Source organism: Salmo trutta, chromosome 36 (genome assembly GCF_901001165.1).
Source record: "Salmo trutta chromosome 36, fSalTru1.1, whole genome shotgun sequence".
NCBI lineage: Eukaryota > Metazoa > Chordata > Actinopteri > Salmoniformes > Salmonidae > Salmo > Salmo trutta.
Genome location: NC_042992.1, coordinates 38329526 through 38352107, shown reverse-complemented (window position 1 = coordinate 38352107; position 22582 = coordinate 38329526). Strand labels below are relative to the sequence as shown.

At 44.4% G+C, this 22582-nt stretch overlaps 1 protein-coding gene across 4 annotated transcripts in view; it reads right to left on the bottom strand.

Moving 5' to 3' along the window:
• LOC115176042 (sodium bicarbonate cotransporter 3) overlaps nucleotides 1–9867 on the bottom strand; it is a 67740-nt gene extending 57873 nt beyond the window's left edge. For all 4 annotated transcript variants that reach the window (XM_029735782.1, XM_029735786.1, XM_029735785.1 and 1 more), the window contains exon 1: nucleotides 9587–9867. In XM_029735782.1, coding sequence (XP_029591642.1) covers nucleotides 9587–9628 — 42 coding nt within the window. In that variant the 5' untranslated portion in view covers nucleotides 9629–9867. The remainder of the gene's footprint in view (nucleotides 1–9586) is intronic.
• Between the last annotated feature and the right edge of the window lie 12715 nt (nucleotides 9868–22582).

Below are 22582 nucleotides of genomic sequence, written 5' to 3'. Positions count from 1 at the left end.
TTTAGATTTTGGTGTGTAGTAACCCTTTAATTTCAGTGAGCACCAGCAAGAGGCTGTTGTGTAACTGTGTTTTTGTATTGCACATGTGATGGTAGAGTTTGCAAAACAAACACCCACTGGATAGATGCAAATAATCATGATATCATTATGCCTGGTAAGCATAGGCTACTTTGTAGTTAACATTTAACTGAATGCCTTTCCATCTACCAGAAGACTTTTCATTAGCATCATCGCTAACGGCTACACAAAGTGGTAAACGCACATACGCAGACGGGGAATTCTTATTGTCTCTTTAGAAAGTTGCAGGAAATACGAATCAATTATGCATTTTGTCCATGTCTTATGATTAACGTGGGCATGTTAATTCATTTTCAATACATTTAGTTGATTCCCTAACTTAAATGCGTTTTTGAATATTGTACAATTCCGTTTCAATGTCGGATTCTGTGATCCCGTCCATGTTATCCGTATCGCACATTTATAGGGCCATACTTTTGTATACTGAAGGTGTCGGACTGGAACCAATGGGTTGACTGCTTTTGGGGGGGGGGGGGACTTTCTGCACTCCAGCTCACGGCTAAACCACTGTCCTCAGTCTCCTCTCAGCACCTGACCTTGGGAAAGATCCAGAGCAGGAAATGTTTCAGTCTAATTGAGTCTCGTAGACAGACAGGCTATTGTCCAGACTCCAGTATGAATGTTCAGACATGCAGTAGCTAGTATACAGACTCCTCAGACTAAGCTACCTCCTGTAAATTCATATGACTGCAGAATCAAGTCTCCACAAACCGGCAAAGCTTACTAACTAACTACTGGGCTCTATGGGCTCTCGAGGTTTCTTTTCATTTGATAACCTGTCCTGCTTATCCTGACACACACAGATATAGGTGAAGCCCGATGAATCAGATTGAACAATACACCTCAGTGGTAGGAAGTAGAGACCAGAATCACCAGCCATCATTTTGGTCTATTTCTCCTTTAGGCTTATACCCCATTGTACCTACTTCATGACCCCACTCCTACAAATCATGCTTAGACTAAGCAATAAGCTCAGTGCAGTAAAAACTCAATCAAATTCTCATGACTGGAATTTAATTAGGGAGGGGGGAGAATTTTGTGGGCAAATAATGACATTTAATTTTAAAGTAAGTAACCAAGCATAAACAAACAAAAGCGTACAAAAAGGTATTATTTTCACATTCTTGGCCGTGAGCCTTCCAAGAAAAACAGCACTTAAAAGCTTACAGTCTTAGCCCACTACAGACTGTGCTTTACTTCAACCCTACACCAGACTATGCCTAGCATTATAGATACAGTACTGTATAAACAGAAGCCCCATTGTGTCTTGTGTAGGTTCATGCGGTACAAAATGTAGGGTGAAGATGGAGGCTTTGTTGGATACTGGAGTTCAGCAATTAAGGAAGACGTCAGCTTCTTTGATAACGCCTCTACAGAGCTTTAAATGGAATAGAGCTGAGAGCCTGAACCTGCTGAACTAAGAACCTATTTCAGATCTTAGTGGGGGAAGACAGCAGGACACAAAGCCCTTTGGCACGATTCTCCTGGCACCTGAGGTACAATTCCATGACAACAGAGGTAGAGCCAAGGTCAAACGCAGGTGGTGGTAAAAGCTCAGAACCTTATGTGTGGTCAAGGGAAACATGTGTGAAGGGAAAATAAACCACCTACAGTGTATTGGGAAAGTACTCATACCCCTTGACGTCTTCCGCATTTTGTTACGTTACAGCCTTATTCTAAAATGGATTAAATATTTTTTTACCTCATCAATCTACACACAATACCCAATAATGGCAAAGCAAAAACTGGTTTCTTGAAATTGTTGCTAATTTATTGAAAATAAAAAAACAGAAATATCCCATTTACATACAGTACAAGTCAAACGTTTGGACACACCGACTCATTCAAGGTTTTTCTTTATTTTTACTATCTTCTACATTGTAGAATAATAGTGGAGACATAAAAACTATGAAATAACACATTTGGAAACATGTGGTAACCAAAAAGTGTTAAACAAATCAACTTATATTTTAGATTCTTCAAAGTAGCCACCCTTTGCCTTGATGACAGCTTTGCACACTCTTGGCATTCTCTCAACCAGCTTCAAGAGGAATGTTTTTCCAATAGTCTTGAAGGAGTTCCCACATATGCTGAGCACTTGTTAGCTGCTTTTCCTTCACTCTGCAGTCCAACTCATCCCAAACCATCTCAATTGGGTTGAGGTCGGGTGATTGTGGAGGCCAGGTCATCTGATGCAGCACTCCATCACTCTCCCTGGTCAAATAGCCCTTACACAGCCTGGAGGTGTGTTTTGGGTCAATGTCCTGTTGAAAAACAAATAACAGCCCGACTGAGCACACACCAGATGGGATGGCAAATCACTGCAGAATGCTGTGGTAGCCATGCTGGTTAAGTGTGCCTTGAATTCTGAATAAATCACAGACACTGTCACCAGCAAAGCACCCCCACACCCCCTCTTCCATGCTTCACGGTGGGAACCACACATGCGGAGATCCTCCGTTCACCTACTCTGCATCTCACAAAGACACGGCGGTTGGAACCAAAAATCGTAAATTTGGCCTCATCAGACCAAAGGACAGATTTCCATCGGTCTAATGTCCATTGCTCGTGTTTCTTGGCCCAAGCAAGTCTCTTCTTCTTATTGGTGTCGTTTAGTAGCGGTTTCTTTGCAGAAATTCGACAATGAAGGCCTGATTCACGCAGTCTCCTCTGAACAGTTGATGTTGAGATGTGTCTGTTCCTTGAACTCTGTGAAGCATTTATTTGGGCTGCAATCCGAGGTGCAGTTAACTCTAATAAACTTATCCTCTGCAGCAGTCCTCATGAGAGCCAGTTTCATCATAGCGCTTGATGGTTTTTGCGACTGCACTTATAGAAACTTTCAAAGTTCTTGAAATTTTCTGGATTGACAGACCTTCATGTCTTAAAGTAATGATGTACTGTCGTTTCACTTTGCTTAGTTGAGCTGTTCTTGCCATAATATGGACTTTTACCAAATAGGGATATCTTCTGTATACCACCCCTACAACTGATTGGCTCAAACGCATTAAGAAGGAAACAAATTCCACAAATGAACTTTTAACAAGGCACACCTGTTATTGAAATGCATTCCAGGAGACTAACTTATGAAGCTGGTTGAGAGAATGCCAAGAGTGTGCAAAGCTGTCATCAAAGCTACTTTGAAGAATCTCAACTATAAAATATATTTGTGTAATTTTCATAGTTTTGATGTCTTCACTATTATTCTACTATGTAGAAAATAGAAAGAAATTAAGAAAAACCCTCAATGAGTAGGTGTGTCTAAACTTTATACTGGTACTGTAAATATTCAGACCCATCGCGCAGTACTTTGTTGAAGCACCTTTGGCAGCAATTACAGCCTCGAGTGTTCTTGGTTACGACGCTTCAAGCTTGGCACACCAGTATTTGAGGATTTTCTCCCATTCTTCTCTGCAGATCCTCTCAAGTTCTGTCAGGTTGGATGGGGAGCGTCGCTGCACAGCTATTTTCAGGTCTTTCCAGAGATGTTCGATCCGGTTCAAGTCCGGTCTCTGGCTGGGCCACTCAAGGACATTCAGAGATTGTCCCGTATCCACTCATGCTTTGTCTTGGCTGTGTTCTTAGGGTCATTGTCCCATTGGAAGGTGAACCTTCGCCCTAGTCTGAGGTCCTAAGCACTCTGGAGCAGGTTTTCATCAAGGATCTCTCTGTACTTTGCTCTCTTCATCTTTCCATCGATCCTAACTAGTCTCCCAGTCCCTGCCGTTAAAAAACATCCCCACAGCATGATGCTGTCACCACCATGCTTCACCGTAGGGATGGTACCAGGTTTCCTCCAGACGTGACGCTTGGCATTCAGGCCAAAGAGAATCTTGTTTCTCATGGTCTGAGTCCTTCAGGTGCATTTTGGCAAACTCCAAGCGGGCTGTCATGTGCCTTTAACTGAGGAGTGGCTTCCATCTGGCCACTCTACCATAAAGGCCTGATTGGTGGAGTGCTACAGAGATGGTTGTCCTTCAGGAAGGTTCTCCCATCTCCACAGAGGAACTCCTCCTTGACCAATGCCCTTCTCCCCCGATTACTCAGTTTGGCTGGGCGGCCAGCTCTAGGAAGAGTCCTGGTGATTCCAAACTACTTCAATTTAAGAACGATTGAGGCCAGTGTTCTTGGGGACCTTCAATGCTGCAAAAATGTTGTGGTACCCTTCCCCAGATCTGTGCCTTGACACAACCTCATGGCTTGGTTTTTGCTCTGACATGCACTGTGAACTGTGGGACCTTATATAGGTGTGTGCCTTTCATAATCATGTCATATCAATTGAATGTACCACTCTCCGTCCAGTGCGCCTCCATAGCCCAGTACGTCCTGTGCCTGCTCCTCGCACTCTCCCTCCAGTGCGGCTCCATAGCTCAGTACGTCCGGTGCCTGCTCTGCGCACCCGGTCCTCAGTGCGTCTCTCCAGTCCGGTGAGACCTGTTCCAGCTCCACGAGAAAAGCCTCCAGTGATAATCTATGGTCCGAAGCCTGTAGAGATGATCCATGGCACGAAGCCTGTAGTGATGATCCATGGCCCGAAGCCTGTAGGGATGTTCCATGGCACGAAGCCTCCAGAGGTAATCCATGGCCCGGAGCCTGTAGATATAATCCATGGCAAGAAGCCTGTAGGGATAATCCATGGAAAGAAGACTGTAGGAATGATCCATGGCCCGGAGCCTGTATAGATCATCCATGGTACGAAGCCTCCAGTGATGATCCATGGCGCGGAACCTGTAGAGATGATCCATGGCATGGAGCCTGCAGCAACGGTCCCTAGTCCGGAACCTATAATGACGCTTCCCAGTCCGGAGCCTCCGGCGACGCTCCTCAGTCCAGAGCCTCCAGCGACGCTCCTCAGTCCGGAGCCTCCAGCGACGCTCCTCAGTCCGGAGGCTCCAGCGACGCTCCTCAGTCCGGAGGCTCCAGCGACGCTCCCCAGTCCGGAGGCTCCAGCGACGCTCCCCAGTCCGGAGGCTCCAGCGACGCTCCCCAGTCCGGAGGCTCCAGCGACGCTCCCCAGTCCGGAGGCTCCAGCGGCGGTCCCCAGTCCGGAGGCTCCAGCGGCGGTCCCCAGTCCGGAGGCTCCAGCGGCGGTCCCCAGTCCGGAGGCTCCAGCGACGCTCCCCAGTCCGGAGGCTCCAGCGACGCTCCCCAGTCCGGAGGCTCCAGCGACGCTCCCCAGTCCGGAGGCTCCAGCGACGCTCCCCAGTCCGGAGGCTCCAGCGGCGGTCCCCAGTCCGGAGGCTCCAGCGGCGGTCCCCAGTCCGGAGGCTCCAGCGGCGGTCCCCAGTCCGGAGGCTCCAGCGACGCTCCCCAGTCCGGAGGCTCCAGCGACGCTCCCCAGTCCGGAGCCTCCAGCGACGGTCCCCAGTCCGGAGGCTCCAGCGACGCTCCCCAGTCCGGAGGCTCCAGCGACGCTCCCCAGTCCGGAGGCTCCAGCGACGCTCCCCAGTCCGGAGGCTCCAGCGACGCTCCCCAGTCCGGAGGCTCCAGCGACGCTCCCCAGTCCGGAGGCTCCAGCGGCGGTCCGCAGCCCAGAGGCTCCAGCGGCGGTCCGCAGCCCAGAGTCTCCAGCGGCGGTCCGCAGCCCAGAGTCTTCAGCGGCGGTCCGCAGCCCAGAGTCTTCAGCGGCGGCCTTTAGCCTAGAGTCTTCAGCGGCGGCCTTTAGCCTAGAGTCTTCAGCGGCGGTTGGCGGTCCAAAGCTTCCGGCGATGATCCACGGTCTGGTTCCTCCGGACACACAGAAGCAGGGGGATCAGCGGGCGGTGGGGGTGCTACGCCCCGAACCAGAGCCGCCGCCAAGTACAGATGCCCACCTGGACCCTCCCCTATAGGTTCAGGTTTGCGGCCGGGAGTCCGCACCTTTGGGGGGGGAGGGTACTGTCACGCTCTGACCGAAGAAAGCTGTTTTTTCTCCGTTTTTAACTCAGTTTAGTTAGGTCAGGGTGTGATACGGGTGGGCATTCTGTTTTTTGTTTCTATGTTTAGTTCTTGTTTTTCTATTTCTATGTTGGAGTTTTGGGATGATCTCCAATTAGAGGCAGCTGGTTTGCGTTGTCTCTAATTGGAGATCATATTTAAGTTGGGGTTTTTTCTATTGTGTTTTGTGGGTAGTAGTTCTCTGTTTCGTTAATGTAACCTGACAGAACTGTTGGCTGTCGTTTTGTTTCTTTTGTCAAAGTGTTTGTTTTCATTAAACTACAATTATGAGCACTCAACACGCTGCGCCTTGGTCCCCTCTATACGACGCCCGTTACAATAAGGCTATAATGTAACAAAATGTGGAAAAAGTCGAGGGACCTGAATACTTTCCGAATGCACTGTATATCAGGAAGGCAAGGGGATGTGGTCACCATGCATACAGTAATTGAGGGGAAATGGATATGGGAAGAGTTCGCTGGTCAGTCATAGGATCTATAGGTCTAAATGCCCAAAATAATTTTTGAGAAAATGATTCCCATATTAGCTCAAACTATGGGGGATATTCTTAAATTGAGGGTGAAGGAGTTGTGATTGAATTTCATCTCTTCAAAAGTGGTTCTAAAGCTTTCCCACCAAGTGCATAAAAATCCTGTAGGAGCATGTCCACTAATTGACTTAAGAGGGGATTGGTGTACACACACAAGCTATCATTTGTTGGGGAAAGTAAGCCCACCAAGTAATGTACTCTGAGCCCGTGTATGAATGAAAGCTATTTTGGTTTCACTCAGGGTCGGGTGATTAATGTCTAAAACCTAACTAGTTCCATTTGGACTTGCCGAGCACAGGCAAGGTCTGTGGCCATGACAGCACTGTCCATTTGGATGGGCATTGGCTTCAATCAGGCCACAGCTTTCACCACCCCTTCCCCCTAATTTGTTTATCTATTCCTGTTGGTAGCATTTTTTCTATAAATGTTCCTATTTTTCTCTCTGCATTGTTGGGAAAGGCCCGTAAGCATTTCACTGTTAGTTTACACCGGTTGTTTACAAATGATGTGACAAATAAAATGTTAGTTGATTTCATAATCTAATACATTGAGGCTTACAATGATTGTTTGTCAGGAGTTTCAGAGGATCTCCACAAATGCCATAAACAGATTCAGGAGAAATCATGCACAGTGGGAGAGGTCAGGAGGGTTACACTTAAGTGATAAGGCATTATCACTTTTATACAAAGGGTTACCAACAAATAATTCAAACAATGATTGATATATTTTCATTAAAAACGTTATTTGGATTAATTTATTCATACTATTTCATCCTTCCACAAGATATAGTCCAGACACAAATCTAGGGTTGCTACCCAAGCCGGCTGGTTGTTTGTTCCACTGGTTCGGTTGCCAGAGACGGCGACCCAGTCGTTCAGTCTTTTTGTTCTGTACAAGCAAGGGATAAATGTTGTTTGTCCTAAATATTACATTGCCATACTGGCTGGCAACGTTCTTCTCCCTTGCTTGCTAGCCAACTATGGCTAACTTACAGTCACGTCACATGCAGCCAGAATAACAACAGTTGCTGCATTTGTATTTGTTTAAGCTGTTTTCTAGCGACATTTATTTGGATACATCCATGACAATAAACTAATGAGGTGCAATTTCGCCTGGCAAGGAAAATGTGCTCTCTCGTCAGGACACTGTTGTTCAGAGGAGCTAGCCAACAACACAGCTAACACAATCACTTCAAACTGAAGCTGGAAAAGACTGCAAACTAGCTGCACTTCGTTTCATTTGACCTTTTTTCAATTGACATTTCTTTGTATATATATCCATAAAAATGATGCCAGCTGATTCATGATTTCGACTGGCTGAGATACGCTGCCTGCTTGTCTATCTCATCTTGACTCCCGACATGTTCATTACTATGGGACAGCTGGAGATCGAAATTGAATTTTGAAACAATGTTGCAAATGTCAGAGAGACAGACAGAAAGGTTTATACAGATCTCCGCTGTTGAAAACTAAATGTTAGCCTAAAAGAAATGTGAGATCATGTCTACATGCTTTGTATAGAGGAGATCAAGTTTATAATTTACGAAACGTCATTGATTTAGCCGGTGGTAACTTGTGGAATAGACACCGGCTGGAATGCGCTTTTAACCAATCAGCATTCAGGATTCGACCCACCCGTTGTATAATTGTGGGTTAAATATGGGAGACCAGCTAGGTCTATATGATGTCATTCCTGGTAATACTGTATTTAAACAGTCCCAAAAGATGAACAGAGCAAATCTAATGCCCTGCTGACATAAGAACAATCACGTATTCTTCAAGTCAAGATGGAGGGGGGGCAGCTCTGACAAAGAGTGAAGCTGGGCTTCATTAAACATGTCCTTTTCAAGCAGTCATTAGTCTGAGGTCTCCTGTGTCACCATCGAGCCACTGATTGACTAGAGGCAGCCTTGAGTGGAAAGATGCACGCAGGGCAGCAAAGGGTCAGGTTACTCCACCCTCTCACCTCCCCAACACACACACACACACACACACACACACACACACACACACACACACTTCCTAAGACATCATTATGATAAGACTGCAATTGGATGAGGAGGAATGGCAAGTATACTTACCTTCTAGTAAGTGGCAGCTAAGGAAGGACTGAGGAATGTAAGAAAGGATGGGAAAGCACGTATAAAGATGCACTCGATTCTTAGCCTGAGTACCAGTTTGTTTGTGCTATGATGCCAAGTCTTTGTCACTCATAGCCATCCCAAACATTGTATGCTTGACATGGAGAGCAATGCAGCAGGCAAGAGGACAAACAGATCTGGGACCAGGCTACCAACTCTAATCTCACTTCAGAGAGCACTGCCACTGTGGACGGAAGAAATAAGTATGGTATTTAGGTTTTTGGGCCATGTTGCTCTTTTGCCTCTTCATCACTTATCTTTCTCTCACCAAAATGAAAGACCCACCCAACAAAACAGGAAGTACAGTAAGCCATTATTATCACGCATGCCTCACAGCACATTACCTGCTAACTAGTCCAACTGGGCTGTCATATCAGTATAATTTTAACAGTCAAAACTAAAGTGATCAAAGCATATTTGACTTGCAACTCAGTCAGAGAAAAGTAAACTTTACTAGCTTGCTAGCTATTTACTTAAACCTTTTCTTAGAGGACAGTCAATGAGGAGTTCATGATTCGCTCATCCTCCTCACAAGCGTCATAGCGACAGAAACAGAAAGCCACGAGTGTCTTGTTGACATTAGCTAGCAACTTGGCTAGCATCCCCCAAAGCCGAAGCTAAATCTGACACAGTATTAGAAAACGAAATAAAAATAACTGTTGCTTTGCATAAGTGCGGTTGTCAAAACATTTTTACATCGTATTTTGTCACCATGTGTTTTAATACAACAGCTATTCAATCCAGTACGGAGACCGGACCACTGTGGCAAAAGCATCTTTCTCCATCTCTGCATTTGCTAAGTCGCAAAAAAGTCATATATATAAAAAAGTCATATATATAAAAAAGTCATATATATATTTCTTCCGATATATATATATCACATGACGTTATCGATTACTTACTGTCCTCAAAAGGGGCCTTTCCTGTTCACTGTTTTCTTCCATTTCACCTGTCGCCTCAGCAAATGTGATAGCCCGGTGACACTTCAATATACTAAAAGAAAGTGTGACGGTCTGGTAAAGGTTTCGCCACTGTAGCCACTCAGCGTACGTTATGGAGACGCCCTTCGACACGATTGACAGCCTTTCGCACCACTAGCCGATAAATGATTGGTGTCCGTAGCCAATTAAATGTAAGGAATGCCAGATGGACGGTGCGTATCCCTGTCCTCTCCTCCAGCGAGCTTTGTGACAAAGCAAGCGACTAGCAACATGGTCTTGAACAGGTCCTGAGCAGACAACAGAGATGCAAATTCTATTCAAAATAGATACGTCAAAGGGGAAGTAGTAAATCAACATACATTCGAGACGTTTGTACAATAATGAAATGTGTAGAATATATTTGGGAAACCACAGAGCAGAGAACAGCGCTTTGAAAAGCAAAAACACAAAAGAGAGCATGCTGCACTCTTCATAGTCCATGACAGTCAGTGACAATCCCTAGCTAATTGTCAACCTAAAGTAGAGAACGTTTTGATTTCATGAGTTTTCTGTAGTCTTGCCTTGAAAGTCGGCTACTCTAAAACAGGGTTTATCAACCTATTTCAAAGCTCACTGAGGCCCCTATGCCAGGGATTCTAGGCCCCTGCAATTAAGAATCACTCTTAGGGTGCGTTCGTAAATTCACTCTGGCTACTATCTACTCCGATTTCAGAGCACTCTCGTCTGAGTGTAACTGATGAATTTACGAACGGACAATCTGACAAGGCTCTGAATTAACGAACACCCAGAGCGCACTCTGAGCGCACTCTGGCCCTCCAGATTGAATTAACAAACACACCCCTAATCTCTAGACTAGAGGATAGGTCAAGTTTCCATAGCAGCCCACAGAGATCATCATCATTTTCCAATTAGAACCAGAGTTATAAGTCATGTAAGTTAACTAATTACACAATTTGGAACAAAATCATTGTGACTGATTATGAAATGATGCATTACTCTTCAGGAGACTAAATGTACTATGAAGCACTATGACTTTAAAATATAGAAAATGAAAAAATACATGAAATAAGGTAAGGCCTCTGAGCATGATCATTGTCAGGGACAGAATGCATTTTCTCATTCTAACCAGCAAGTGGCAGTCCAGTATTACTAAATTTTGCCCTAGCCTGGAATATAACGTATAGATTATGTTATATTTACTCAACATAAATCATTAACTATATAAGGAACAGAAGGGCAAATTAAGTTATTGATTAAAACTACCTAGACATTGCAATATTTTCTTAATTCATGCATTGTAAAAGGTTAGTATCCTCTGACAAGGTTGTGGTCATTTCCATTTTAATAAACTACATTAAATTCTAGAAATGCATTTGTTTATTGAATGGAACATGTATTGAAATTGATTTTAAATAAGGATTTTTCTATTCTTGAATTGGAATTCCAAAATGCACTAAAACGCAATCATCCCCAACCCTGTTATGTTTGGCCTGATCAACAAGCTATTCCATTCAATTTGAAGCCCTCAGATCTCTCTATCTTTTAAACCCCAACACCATCTTTCAGACCAAAGATATACCCATAGTCATTCTGAACATTACAACAAGAATCAAACAAAGGTTCAAAAAGCCAAACCCTGCCTTCAGCAGTGTTCGTGGGAGACTATAAATAAGGCTCCCCCAAAAAGGCATAATCACACGGCAGAGCTGAAATAGAACTGTGAGGTGGGAGATCAAACTATCACCTCTTAATTGTGCCCTGATTCTTAACAGGCTGAGAGCCCATTAACGCACAGTGAAATGCTGTCTGCCTTACTTAAAACATGCACCACGCTGAATGCAGCTGGGAGAGATCAATCTGAAGTATCATGCGCACATGAAAGCTGCGTATGCCTCCACACCTGCACTGGACGATACTAACACTAACAGATGTAAATTGCTACATTACAATGCATGAAGAAGACAGAGTTTTCACTCTTAAAGCATCAAAATGGAGAGAAAAGGGTAGTGATTTCACAGTTTAAAAATGGGAAGTATCTAGCCCTTGAGGTTGACGTCTTGTAGTGATATCAATATCAAGGAACCCTCTTGTAAATGCAGTAAGGGGGGACTTTCTGCAGTTATGTTTTGGTAGCTCAGCTAATGTCATAATATCGTGCAATTTGGTCAGACTCAACTGAACCCTAGAAATGCATGCAGGTTAATGAAGGTTATCCAATCAATAGGCTTTTCACATAGGCTTTTACTGATATCCTCAACCACACAAACAGCTGAAATCCTTTCCAAATGATGCAATAGATTTGAGTGTTTAACGTGACACTGGCCACCACACTGATGAGTATTGAACAGGTCAAGTTTTGTGACAGGAGGTTGCAGAAATCAAAAGTCTCTAGTCTCTTTTCCTACAGATTTACAGGATGTTGTTTTTTTCTAGTGGTGATGCTCTCCCAGGCACGAGGAGAGAAGGGGTTAGGGAATGTGAAATTCCCAACTCTGTCGGAAGCGCTCCTCCAAATTGCCAATGCATTGATTTTGACCACAGACCTGTTCCACTCGGCCGCCTCCTGACTCCACTTGGCCCTAAACCCCCTCCCGACCAAACCATGTCTGCAGTCTTGTGGGAGCTTTAGTGCCCCTGAACCCTGGTTGGCTCCACTGAGACCCACAGCATGGGGAGGTAGAGAGGGAGGGGGGGTTTGGAGAGACCCATCTAGTCTAGTTCACACAAATAGACACAGCGGCGGGTAGGGGATGTGGTCTGGAGATAGGGGGGGGCAAGGAATGGGGGGGTCCTACGACCCACCAGCAGAGGTGCGTCCCAGCACCCCCTGGGAAGAGCGCTGGGGATTTGAAATCAATGCACTGTTAAGTGCAGCCTAGCAGCGGGACACTGTCTCTTGTTCTGGCATTAGTCATGCGCCACAGAGTGGGGCCCTATCAGGGTCCGAGGAGGACGGAGTAGGCTACCATGCAGGCCCTGCAAGCGGCAGCGCCTCTCTGTTTCTTGAGTGTCTCTGCTAACACTCAACGCCCTACTCAGGAAACTTAGGGTCTTGCTAAGTTGAGACTCAACTCACACCTAACACATAAGGGTCCTGTGAGCGTTTCACCCCATGCCGCAAACACGGTCCACGCCTTTCCCTGACGGTTGAGGAAAAGATTCAATGAGCAAATATGTTGTTTACAGTACATAACATTCTGAGGGTTGCTAGAAAGAACGCTTTGTCATCATTATGAAAATCAGATGTCCCCCAATGAAAACAAATTGAAATGTAAAGGAAAGTCAAAGGAGAAGTTGCTGGAACATCATTGTATTAAATCAGGGGTGTCAAACTCATTTTGCCCTGCGGGCAGCATTCGGTCTTCACCAAGGTCCGGAGGGCAGCACTGAAAATGTGTTATATTTCCTCGCTGTCAAAATGTGCCAAAATATTTTCCTCTATCCACCGATTTGGGAATTTTTGATGCTCCCTGACTGTCTAGCTTTCATTTCGGGTGATTGTTAGCGAGCTGGACAGAGTGAAGAGACTGTATAAACATCCATTATCATTTCTACAGTTTGGATTTGGTTTTAGTCATTTCAATTTAGATTGATGTAGTTTTTTTTCCGGGGGGGGGGAATCTAAAACATCAGCCATAGGATTTTGCACAACATCATAATGAATGTATCCACCACTACAGCCCCCGCAAACATTGTGACATCCGACCCCATAGCAAGTTAGAATAAGATATGAGAATTCAAGTGGTCCCCATTTCAAACCAATACCTTGGTCTTTCTATTAATGTTGACAAGAGTCTTGTAAGATATACTAGTGCTGAGAAATACTGTACACACACGAGTAAAAAGGTGTGAGTAAAATGTGACACCCAGCCCCAGTTTCCCCTATAGAGGAATGTAGAAGTGTCACAAAGCTCAATAGATGGATGTGTTCGCCGTCTACGTATGTGCGAAGAACCGGTTGCTGACAATACAGGAGTCAAATATGTATTTTCCTTGCTTGCTGAATCATTTTTTTATGTAAAAAAATATGCTGAGAACTGCATGAAAGATTCTTCAACATGATACCAGTAAAGCACATAGGTTTGTATGAATGACTTGACATGGTGGCACTATGGTGGTCAACCAAATGCTTATCTTCTCTTGTTACAGATGTGAGCTGTGACTTTTCATTTGACATAATGACATAATATGCAACACATCAAAAGAGGCTATATCACAAAGAAGAAACCTTTTATTTGATTTAACATGTATTTAACCAGGAAACCTTAAATTAAGACACAGTCTCTTTCACATCTCTAAAACATTCACCTCCATCTCAATGCATTCTGTCCTTTGGTTACTTTTTGAAGGGGAACTTTAGAATTCTCCTGACCCAGAAACATGTTGTTGCCTGTGGTCCCGTTTAGCCACTGAGAGCAGTGATAGTGTGTGACTGGAGAGGTGAGGAAACTGCCTCGGGTTCTGGTCTGAGGATGTCAACCCTCCTTGGCTCTCTGTCTCAGCGGCCTTTCTCATGGCTCTTACAGGCCACTCTCGTATGGATTATGACTCCTGGGTGCAGAACTGCAGGCACCCCCATTACAACACCCTGGTGTCATTATTATTTCCATTGCAATGTCCCACCATCCACTAGGGACAGCGTGAGCAACTATTACCATATACTAGGCTCGCAAGCTATGGCTCTGAGGTTCATGGGTTCAATCCCAGTGCTAGGTGCTCGTTTTGCATTTTATTTTAACCCTATCCAAACCTTAACCCTTTCCTTACCCACTCGGGAATGAATGCCTCAACTTAACTGTTGAGTTGACTGTAAGCTAACATACAGTGCATTCGGAAAGTATTCAGACCACTTGACTTTTTCCACATTTTGTTACTTTACAGCCTTACTCTAAAATTGATTAAATCGTTTTTTCCCTTATCAATCTACACACAATATCCCATAATGACAAAGCAAAAACAGGTTTTTAGACATTTCTGCAACAACAACAAAAAGATATACTGAAATATCACATTTACATAAACATTCAGACGCTTTACTCAGTACTTTCTTGAAGGACATCTGGCAGCGATTACAGCCTCGAGTCTTCTTGGGTATAACTTGGCACACCTGTATTTGGAGAGTTTATCCCATTCTTCTCTGCAGATCCTCTCAAGCTCTGTCAGGTTGGATGGGGAGCGTCACTGCACAGCTATTTTCAGGTCTCTCTAGAGATGTTCGAATGGGTTCATGTCCAGGCTCTGGCTGAGCCACTCAAGGACATTCAGAGACTTGTCCCGAAGCCACTCCTGCGTTGTCTTGGCTGTGTGCATTGGGTTGTTGTCCTGTTGGAAGGTCCTGAGCGCTCTGGAGCAGGTTTTCATCAAGCATCTCTCTGTACTTTGCTCCGCTCATCTTTCACTTGATCCTGACTAGTCTCCCAGTCCCTGCTGCTGAAAAACATCCCCACAGCATGATGCTGCCATCACCATGCTTCACCTTAGGGATGGTACCAGGTTTCCTCCAAACGTGACGCTTGACATTCAGGCCAAAGAGTTCAATCTTGGTTTCATCAGAACAGAGAATCTTGTTTCTCATGGTTCGAGAGTCTTTAGGTGTCTTTTGGCAAACTCCAATCAGGCGGTCATGTGCTTTTTACTGAAAAGTGGCTTCCGTGTGGCCACTCTACTATAAAGGCCTGATTGGTGGAGTGATGCAGAGATCGTTGCACTTCAGGAAGATTCTTCCATCTCCACAGAGGAACTCTGGAGCTCTGTCAGAGTGATCATCGGGTTCTTGGTCACCTCCCTGACCAATGCCCTTCTCCCACGATTGCTCAGTTTGGCTGGGCGGCCAGCTCTTGGAAGAGTCCTGGTGATTCCAAACTACTTCAATTTAAGACAGATTGGGGCCACTGTGTTCTTGGGGACCTTCAATGCTGCTGTCACGTCCTGACCAGTAAAGGGGTAATTTTGTTATTGTAGTTGGTCAGGACGTGGCAGGGGTGTGTTTGTTTTGTGTGCTTCGGGGTTTTGGTTTATGTTCTATGTTTTCTATTTCTATGAGGGTTTTCTAGTTGTTCTCTTTCTATGTTCAGGGGTTTGGTTTGGCCTTCAATTGGAGGCAGCTGTTCTTCGTTGTTTCTAATTGGAGGCCATATTTAAGTAGGGGTTTTTCTTCATGGGTTTTGTGGGTAGTTGTTTTTCGTATAGTCCTTGTGTCCTTATGGAACTGTTGGTTGACGTTGATTTATTTTGTTTAAAGTGTTCACTTATATAAATAAAAGAAGATGAGCATGATACCCGCTGCGCCTTGGTCCACTTTCTACGATGCACCTGACAGCTGCATACATTTGTTGGTACCCTTCCCCAGATCTGTGCCTCGACACAATCCTGTCTACAGAAAATTCCTTCGACGTCATGGCTTGGTTTTTGTGCTGACATGCACTGTCAACTGTGGGACCTTATATAGGTGTGTGCTTTTCCAAATCATGTCCAATCAATTGAATTTACCACAGGTAGACACCAATCAAGTTGTAGAAACATCTCAAGGATGTTCAATGGAAACAGGATGCACCTGAGCTCAATTTCGAGTCTCATAGCAAAGGGTCTGAATACTTATGTAAATGATGTATTTCTGTTTTTGTTTTTTATACATTTGCAAACATTTCTAAAAACATATTTTCGCTTTGTGATGAGGTATTGAGTGATGAGGAAAATGTTTTATTTAATCCATTTTAGAATAAGGCTGTAGCGTAACAAAATGTGTAAAAAGTCAAGGGGTCTGAATACTTTCTGAATGCACTGTACATCAAAATAATCCGTAATTAAAACATCCATCCTTCTATCCCCCCCTTAAAAGATTTAGATGCACTATTGTAAAGTGGTTGTTCCACTGGATATCATAAGGTGAATGCACCAATTTGTAAGTCGCTCTGGATAAGAGTGTCTGCTAAATGACTTAAATGTAAATGTAAATCCACAAGGTCCATATGTTGCTGCAGTTGTGCACAGGGACTGCATTTTCTTTTGTGATTGAGTTGGGCTCTTACAGTATGTGAAAACAGCACATTGGGACCAATGAAGGCCTATGGGAAGGGCACATACTGTACAAAGTCCCTATACACCCAGACAGACCTACACCAGTGCTGTAGGACTACATGTTGAAATTACGGCTTGCCAGTTAATTCAATATACACTGAACAAAAATATAAACGCAACATGCCACAATTTCAAAGATTTTACTGAGTTACAGTTCATATAAGGAAATCAGTAAATTGAAATACATTCATTAGGCCCTAATCTATGGACTTCACATGACTGTGAATACAGATATGCATGTGTTGGTCACAGATACCTTTTTTTTAAAGTAGGGTCGTGGATCAGAAAACCAGTCAGTATCTGGTGTGACCACCATCTATCTGCCTTATGCAGGGCGACACATCTCCTTCTTATAGAGTTGATCAGGCTGTTGATTGTGGCCTGTGGAATGTTGTCCCACGACTTTTTTTTCCTTTTTTTTGGTCATTTAGCAGACGTTTTTATCCAGAGCGACTTACAAGAGAATTAGGGTTAGATTTTTCACGTAGTCAATTTCCTGGATTCGAACCAGCAAACTTTCGGTTACTGGCCCAATGCTCTTAATCGCTAGACTACAGGTCAATGGCTGTGCAGAGTTGCTGGATATTGGCTGGAACTGGAACACACTGTTGTACACCTCGATTCAGAGCATCCCAAACATGCTCGACGGGTGACATGTCTGGTGAGTATGCAGGCCATGGAAGAACTGGGACCTTTTCAGCTTCCAGGAATTGTGTACAGATCCTCGCGACATGTGGCCGTGCATTATCATGCTGAAACATGAGGTGATGGCGGTGGATGAATGGCATGACAATGGACCTCAGGATCGTGTCACGGTATCTCTGTGCATTTAAATTGCCATCGATAAAATGCAATTGTGTTCATTGTCTGTCGCTTATGCCTGCCCATACCATAACCCCACCACCACCATGGGCCACTCAGCAAACTGCTAGCCCACACGACACCGTATGCGCTGTCTGCCATCTGCCTGGTACAGTTGAAACCAGGATTCATCTGTGAAGTGCACACTTCTCCAGCGTGCCAGTGGCCATCGAAGGTGAGCATTTGCCCACTGAAGTCGGTTAAGACGGCAAACTGCAGTCAGGTCAAGACCTTGGTGAGGACGACGAGCACGCAGATGAGCTTCCCCGAGATGGTTTCTTTGGTTGTGCAAACCCACAGTTTCATCAGCTGTCTGGGTGTCTGGTCTCAGACGATCCCGCAGGTAAAACAAAACGGATGTGGAGGTCCTGGCCTTGCGTGGTTACACGTGGTCTGTGGTTGTGAGGCTGGTTGCAGGTACTGCCAAGTTTTTAAAAAGTATCTTATGGTAGAGAAAGGAACACTCAGTTCTCTGGCAACAGCTCTGTTGGACATTCCTGCAGTCAGCATGCCAATTGCACACTCTGTGGCATTGTGGTGTGTGACAAAACTGCACATGTTAGAGTAGCCTTTTATTGTGTCCTGCACAAGGTGCACCTGTGTAATGATCATGCTGTTTAATCAGCTTCTTGATATGCCCCACCTGTCAGGTGGATGGATTATCTTGGCACTGGAGAAATGCTCACTAACAGGGATGTAAAGAAATTTGTGCACAACATTTGAGAGAAAGAAGCTTTTTGTGCATATGAAACATTTCTGGGATCTTTTATTTCAGCTCACGAAACAACCAACCTTTTGCATGTTGCTTTTATATTTTTGTTCAGTATAGATTCAATCGATTACTAATATAGAGCTTAACTGATGCTGAATAAAAAATGATTTTGTTATGGGAAGCTAAGAAAACAATGTGCACATCAGCATCATCCCACTGCGCCCAGCTCCTATATTCAACAATGTCTGAGTTTCAAGAGCATGCTGTTTAGGTGTCTATTGATTACTGTACCTTTTGCATGAATGGTTTTGAACAGCGACTGGAGTCTATCGACTTGTTGTTGGAGTTCTGACTTGTCACGGCTCCCTGAGCTCTCTCTTGTTTTGTCCAGGAAAAGATCTATGATGCACTATGCAGAAATCGATCCCCTATTTCCTGATTGCTACAATTCGCCTAATTTCAGTTTAAGCGACAAAACGAGCAAGTATAGCGCAGAGAATCATTGTACCATCTAAACCGCTGTGAAATATATTTTCCATAACCAAAAATATTGTATTTTCAGCTGTTTGAAGCTGGTGTACAAAACAGAAAGTAAAAGAAGCAAAATCAACAGGAGGCATAGAAATAGTGCGCACAGAACAAATTCTCCACTTTTTTGAACTGCTTTCAATGAGAATGACAGGTATATAACACACATTTCTAAGGGAATTTGGTTTGGTCGCCCAGAAAGTTATATATTTCAGCTTTAAGTCAATGAAGGGAGGGCGTTAAGAGAATGGTACACTGCAGTGCAGGGCAGTGCAGTCCAACACAATATAGGCACTTTAGTAATGTTAACACACCACACAGAAAGTTCTGTTTTTAGGTTCTTCTCCTGCTTTCTTTCTTCCTCTCTCACATATCTCACACGCTATGAGCAGAGATTATGTGTAGTTAATGCAAGTCTGTATATGCTGTAAATAGGCTTTTCTCTGAATGTTTGGTGAAACCAAGTTAATCTCCCAAGTGTCATGTTAACAGCAGAATTTCACTGTATAGTGTGGTCTGCAAGAGAGAAGGTCCAGACCATATAAACTCAGCTAAAAAAGAAACGTCCTCTCACTGCCAACTGCGTTTATTTTCAGCAAACTTAACATGTAAATATTTGTATGAACATAACAAGATTCAACAACTTAGACAAACTGAACAAGTTCCACAGACATGTCACTAACAGAAATTGAATAATGTGTCCCCGAACAAAGGGGGGGTCAAAATCGAAAGTAACAGTCAGTATCTGGTGTGGCCACCAGCTGCATTAAGTACTGTAGTGCATCCTCCTCCTCATGGACTGCACCAGATTTGCCAGTTCTTGCTGTGAGATGTTACCCCTCTCTTCCACCAAGGCACCTGCAAGTTCCCTGACATTTCTGGGGGGAATGGCCCTAGCCCTCACCCTCCAATCCAACAGGTCCCAGACGTGCTCAATGGGATTGCGATCCGGGCTCTTCGCTGGCCATCGCAGAACACAGACATTCCTGACTTGCAGGAAATCACACACAGAACGAGCAGTATGGCTGGTGGCATTGTCATACTGGAGGGTCATGTCAAGATGAGCCTGCAGGAAGTGTACCACATGAGGGAGGAGGATGTCTTCCCTGTAATGCACAGCATTGAGATTGCCTGCAATGACAACAAGCTCAGTCCGATGATGCTGTGACACACCGCCCCAGACCATGACGTACCCTCCACCTCCAAATCGATCCCGCTCCAGAGTACAGGCCTCGGTGTAACACTCATTCCTTCGACGATAAACGCGAGTCCGACCATCACCCCTGGTGAGACAAAACCGTGACTCGTCAGAGAAGAGCACTTTTTGCCAGTCCTGTCTGGTCCAGCGACGGTGGGTTTGTTCCCATACAGGATGGTTGTTGCCAGTGATGTCTGGTGAGGACCTGCCTTACAACAGGCCTACAAGCCCTCAGTCCAGCCTCTCTCAGCCTATTGCGGACAGTCTGATCACTGATGGAGGGATTGTGCGTTCCTGGTGTAACTCAGGCAGTTGTTGTTGCCATCCTGTACCTGTCCCGCTGGTGTGATGTTCGGTAGTACCGATCCTGTGCAGGTGTTGTTACACGTGGTCAGCCACTGCGAGGACGATCAGCTGTCCATCCTGTCTCCCTGTAGCGCTGTCTTAGGCATCTCACAGTACGGACTTTGCAATTTATTGCCCTGGCCACATCTGCAGTCCTCATGCCTCCTTGCAGCATGTCTAAGGCACATTCACGCAGATGAGCAGGGACCCTGGGCATCTTTCTTTTGGTGTTTTTCAGAGTCAGTAAAAAGGCCTTTTTAGTGTCCTGAGTTTTCATAACTGTGAACTTAATTGCATGTTCATTAACTGTTTATGGTTCATTGAACAAACATGGGAAACAATGTTTGAACCCTTTACAATTTGGATTTTTATGAATTGTCTTTGAATGTATTTATTTTTGTGTTGAGTTTATGCTATATAGGTCCTCAGGCACCACCAGCCCTCTAGCGTATAGCCTCAAGGCTACTGGCCCCTTGAGACCTTAGTGGCCCTGTGCTGCATTGCCCTCCGATATCTATACAGGCTAATTTTAAAGCACTCATTTCCTTCAAGGCAAACTTCACTTGTTAAATATCTTGGGCGTTCACTTGACAAGCCTAAATGTCAAGCTACGTATAACACCTCGTGCCTGGTGTTATAGGCAGAGGCCAATACACAAGAGCAAACAAGAGCACTTAGCTCGTCAGATGCTACGGAATACAATGATTCACTGACATTAACACAGAGCAAACAAGGAAGATGTTTTGCTCTAAACTCCGTTCCCCCAAGAGTCTATTTCTTGCATGCTTCCTTCCTGAAAGGCCAGAGCAATCAGAACTCTAGCTTGTTAGGAGGTGTTAATTGGAGTTAGTCAGATTTTTCACTTTCTGTCAAGGAGTCTGACAACAGAATTAATTAGAATATGGGGTATTTAAGTCAATTCAAATGGGAATCATTGAGAACAGGATTTTTAAGTTCTCACTAGTTTCTCATTGCGAATGTTATGACTTCTCCCTTCACTACAACTAACCATTTGGACATTGGATAAACTGTAGTGCAAAAATGTCTGTGAAAAGGAATATACAGTGCCTTCAGAAGGTATTCAGACCCATTGACTTTTTCCACATTTTGTTAGGTTACAGCCTTATTCTAAAATTGATTGAATTGTTTTTCCCCCTCATCAATCTACACACAATACCCCATAATGACAAAGCAGAAACTGGTTTTTAGAATGGTTTGCTAATTTATCAAAAATAAAAATAAACGGAAATATCACATTACATAAGTATTCAGACCCTTTACTCAGTACTTTGGCAGCGATTACAGCTTCGAGTCTTCTTGGGTATAACTTGGCACACCTGTATTTGGGGAGTTTCTCCCATTCTTCTCTGCAGATCCTCTCAAGCTCTGTCAGGTTGGATGGGGAGCGTTGCTGAACAGCTATTTTCAGATCTCTCCAGAGATGTTTGATCGGGTTCAAGTCCGAGCTTTGGCTGGGCCACTCGAGGACATTCAGAGACCTGTCCTGAAGCCACTCCTGCATTGTCTTGGCTGTGTGCTTAGGGTGGTCCTGTTGGGAGGTGAACCTTCGCCCCAGTCTGAGGTCCTGAGCTCTCTGGAGAAGTTTTTCATCAAGGATCTCTCTGTTCTTTGCTCCGTTCATCTTTTCCTCTATCCTGACTAATCTCCAAGTCCCTGCCACCACCATGCTTCACCGTAGGGCTGGTGCCAGGTTTCCTCCAGACGTGACGCTTGGCATTCAGGCCAAAGAGTTCAATCTTGGTTTCATCAGACCAGAGAATCTTGCTTCTCATTGTCTGAGAGTTTTTAGGTTCCTTTTGGCAAACTCCAATCGGGCTGTCACGTGCCTTTTACTGAGGAGTGGCTTCTGTCTGGTCACTCTACCATAAAGGCCTGATTGGTGGAGTGCTGCAGAGATGGTTGTCCTTCGGGAAGATTCTCCTATCGCCACAGAGGAACTCTAGAGTGAGGTATTTCTCTTTTTTAAATCTGCTAACATTTCTAAAAACTTGTTTTCACTTAGTCATTATGGGGTATTGTGTGTAGATTGCTGAGGATTTTTTTTTGTTCAGTCCATTTTAGAATAAGTCTCTAAAGTAACAAAATGTGGAAATAGTCAAGGGGTCTGAATACTTTCTGAAGGCACAGTATTATCCATTACTTAGACTGGTTTACACTAGTTTAATGGTGAATTAATATATAGTTTTGCATGATCAGGAAGGTTTCACAGCTAATT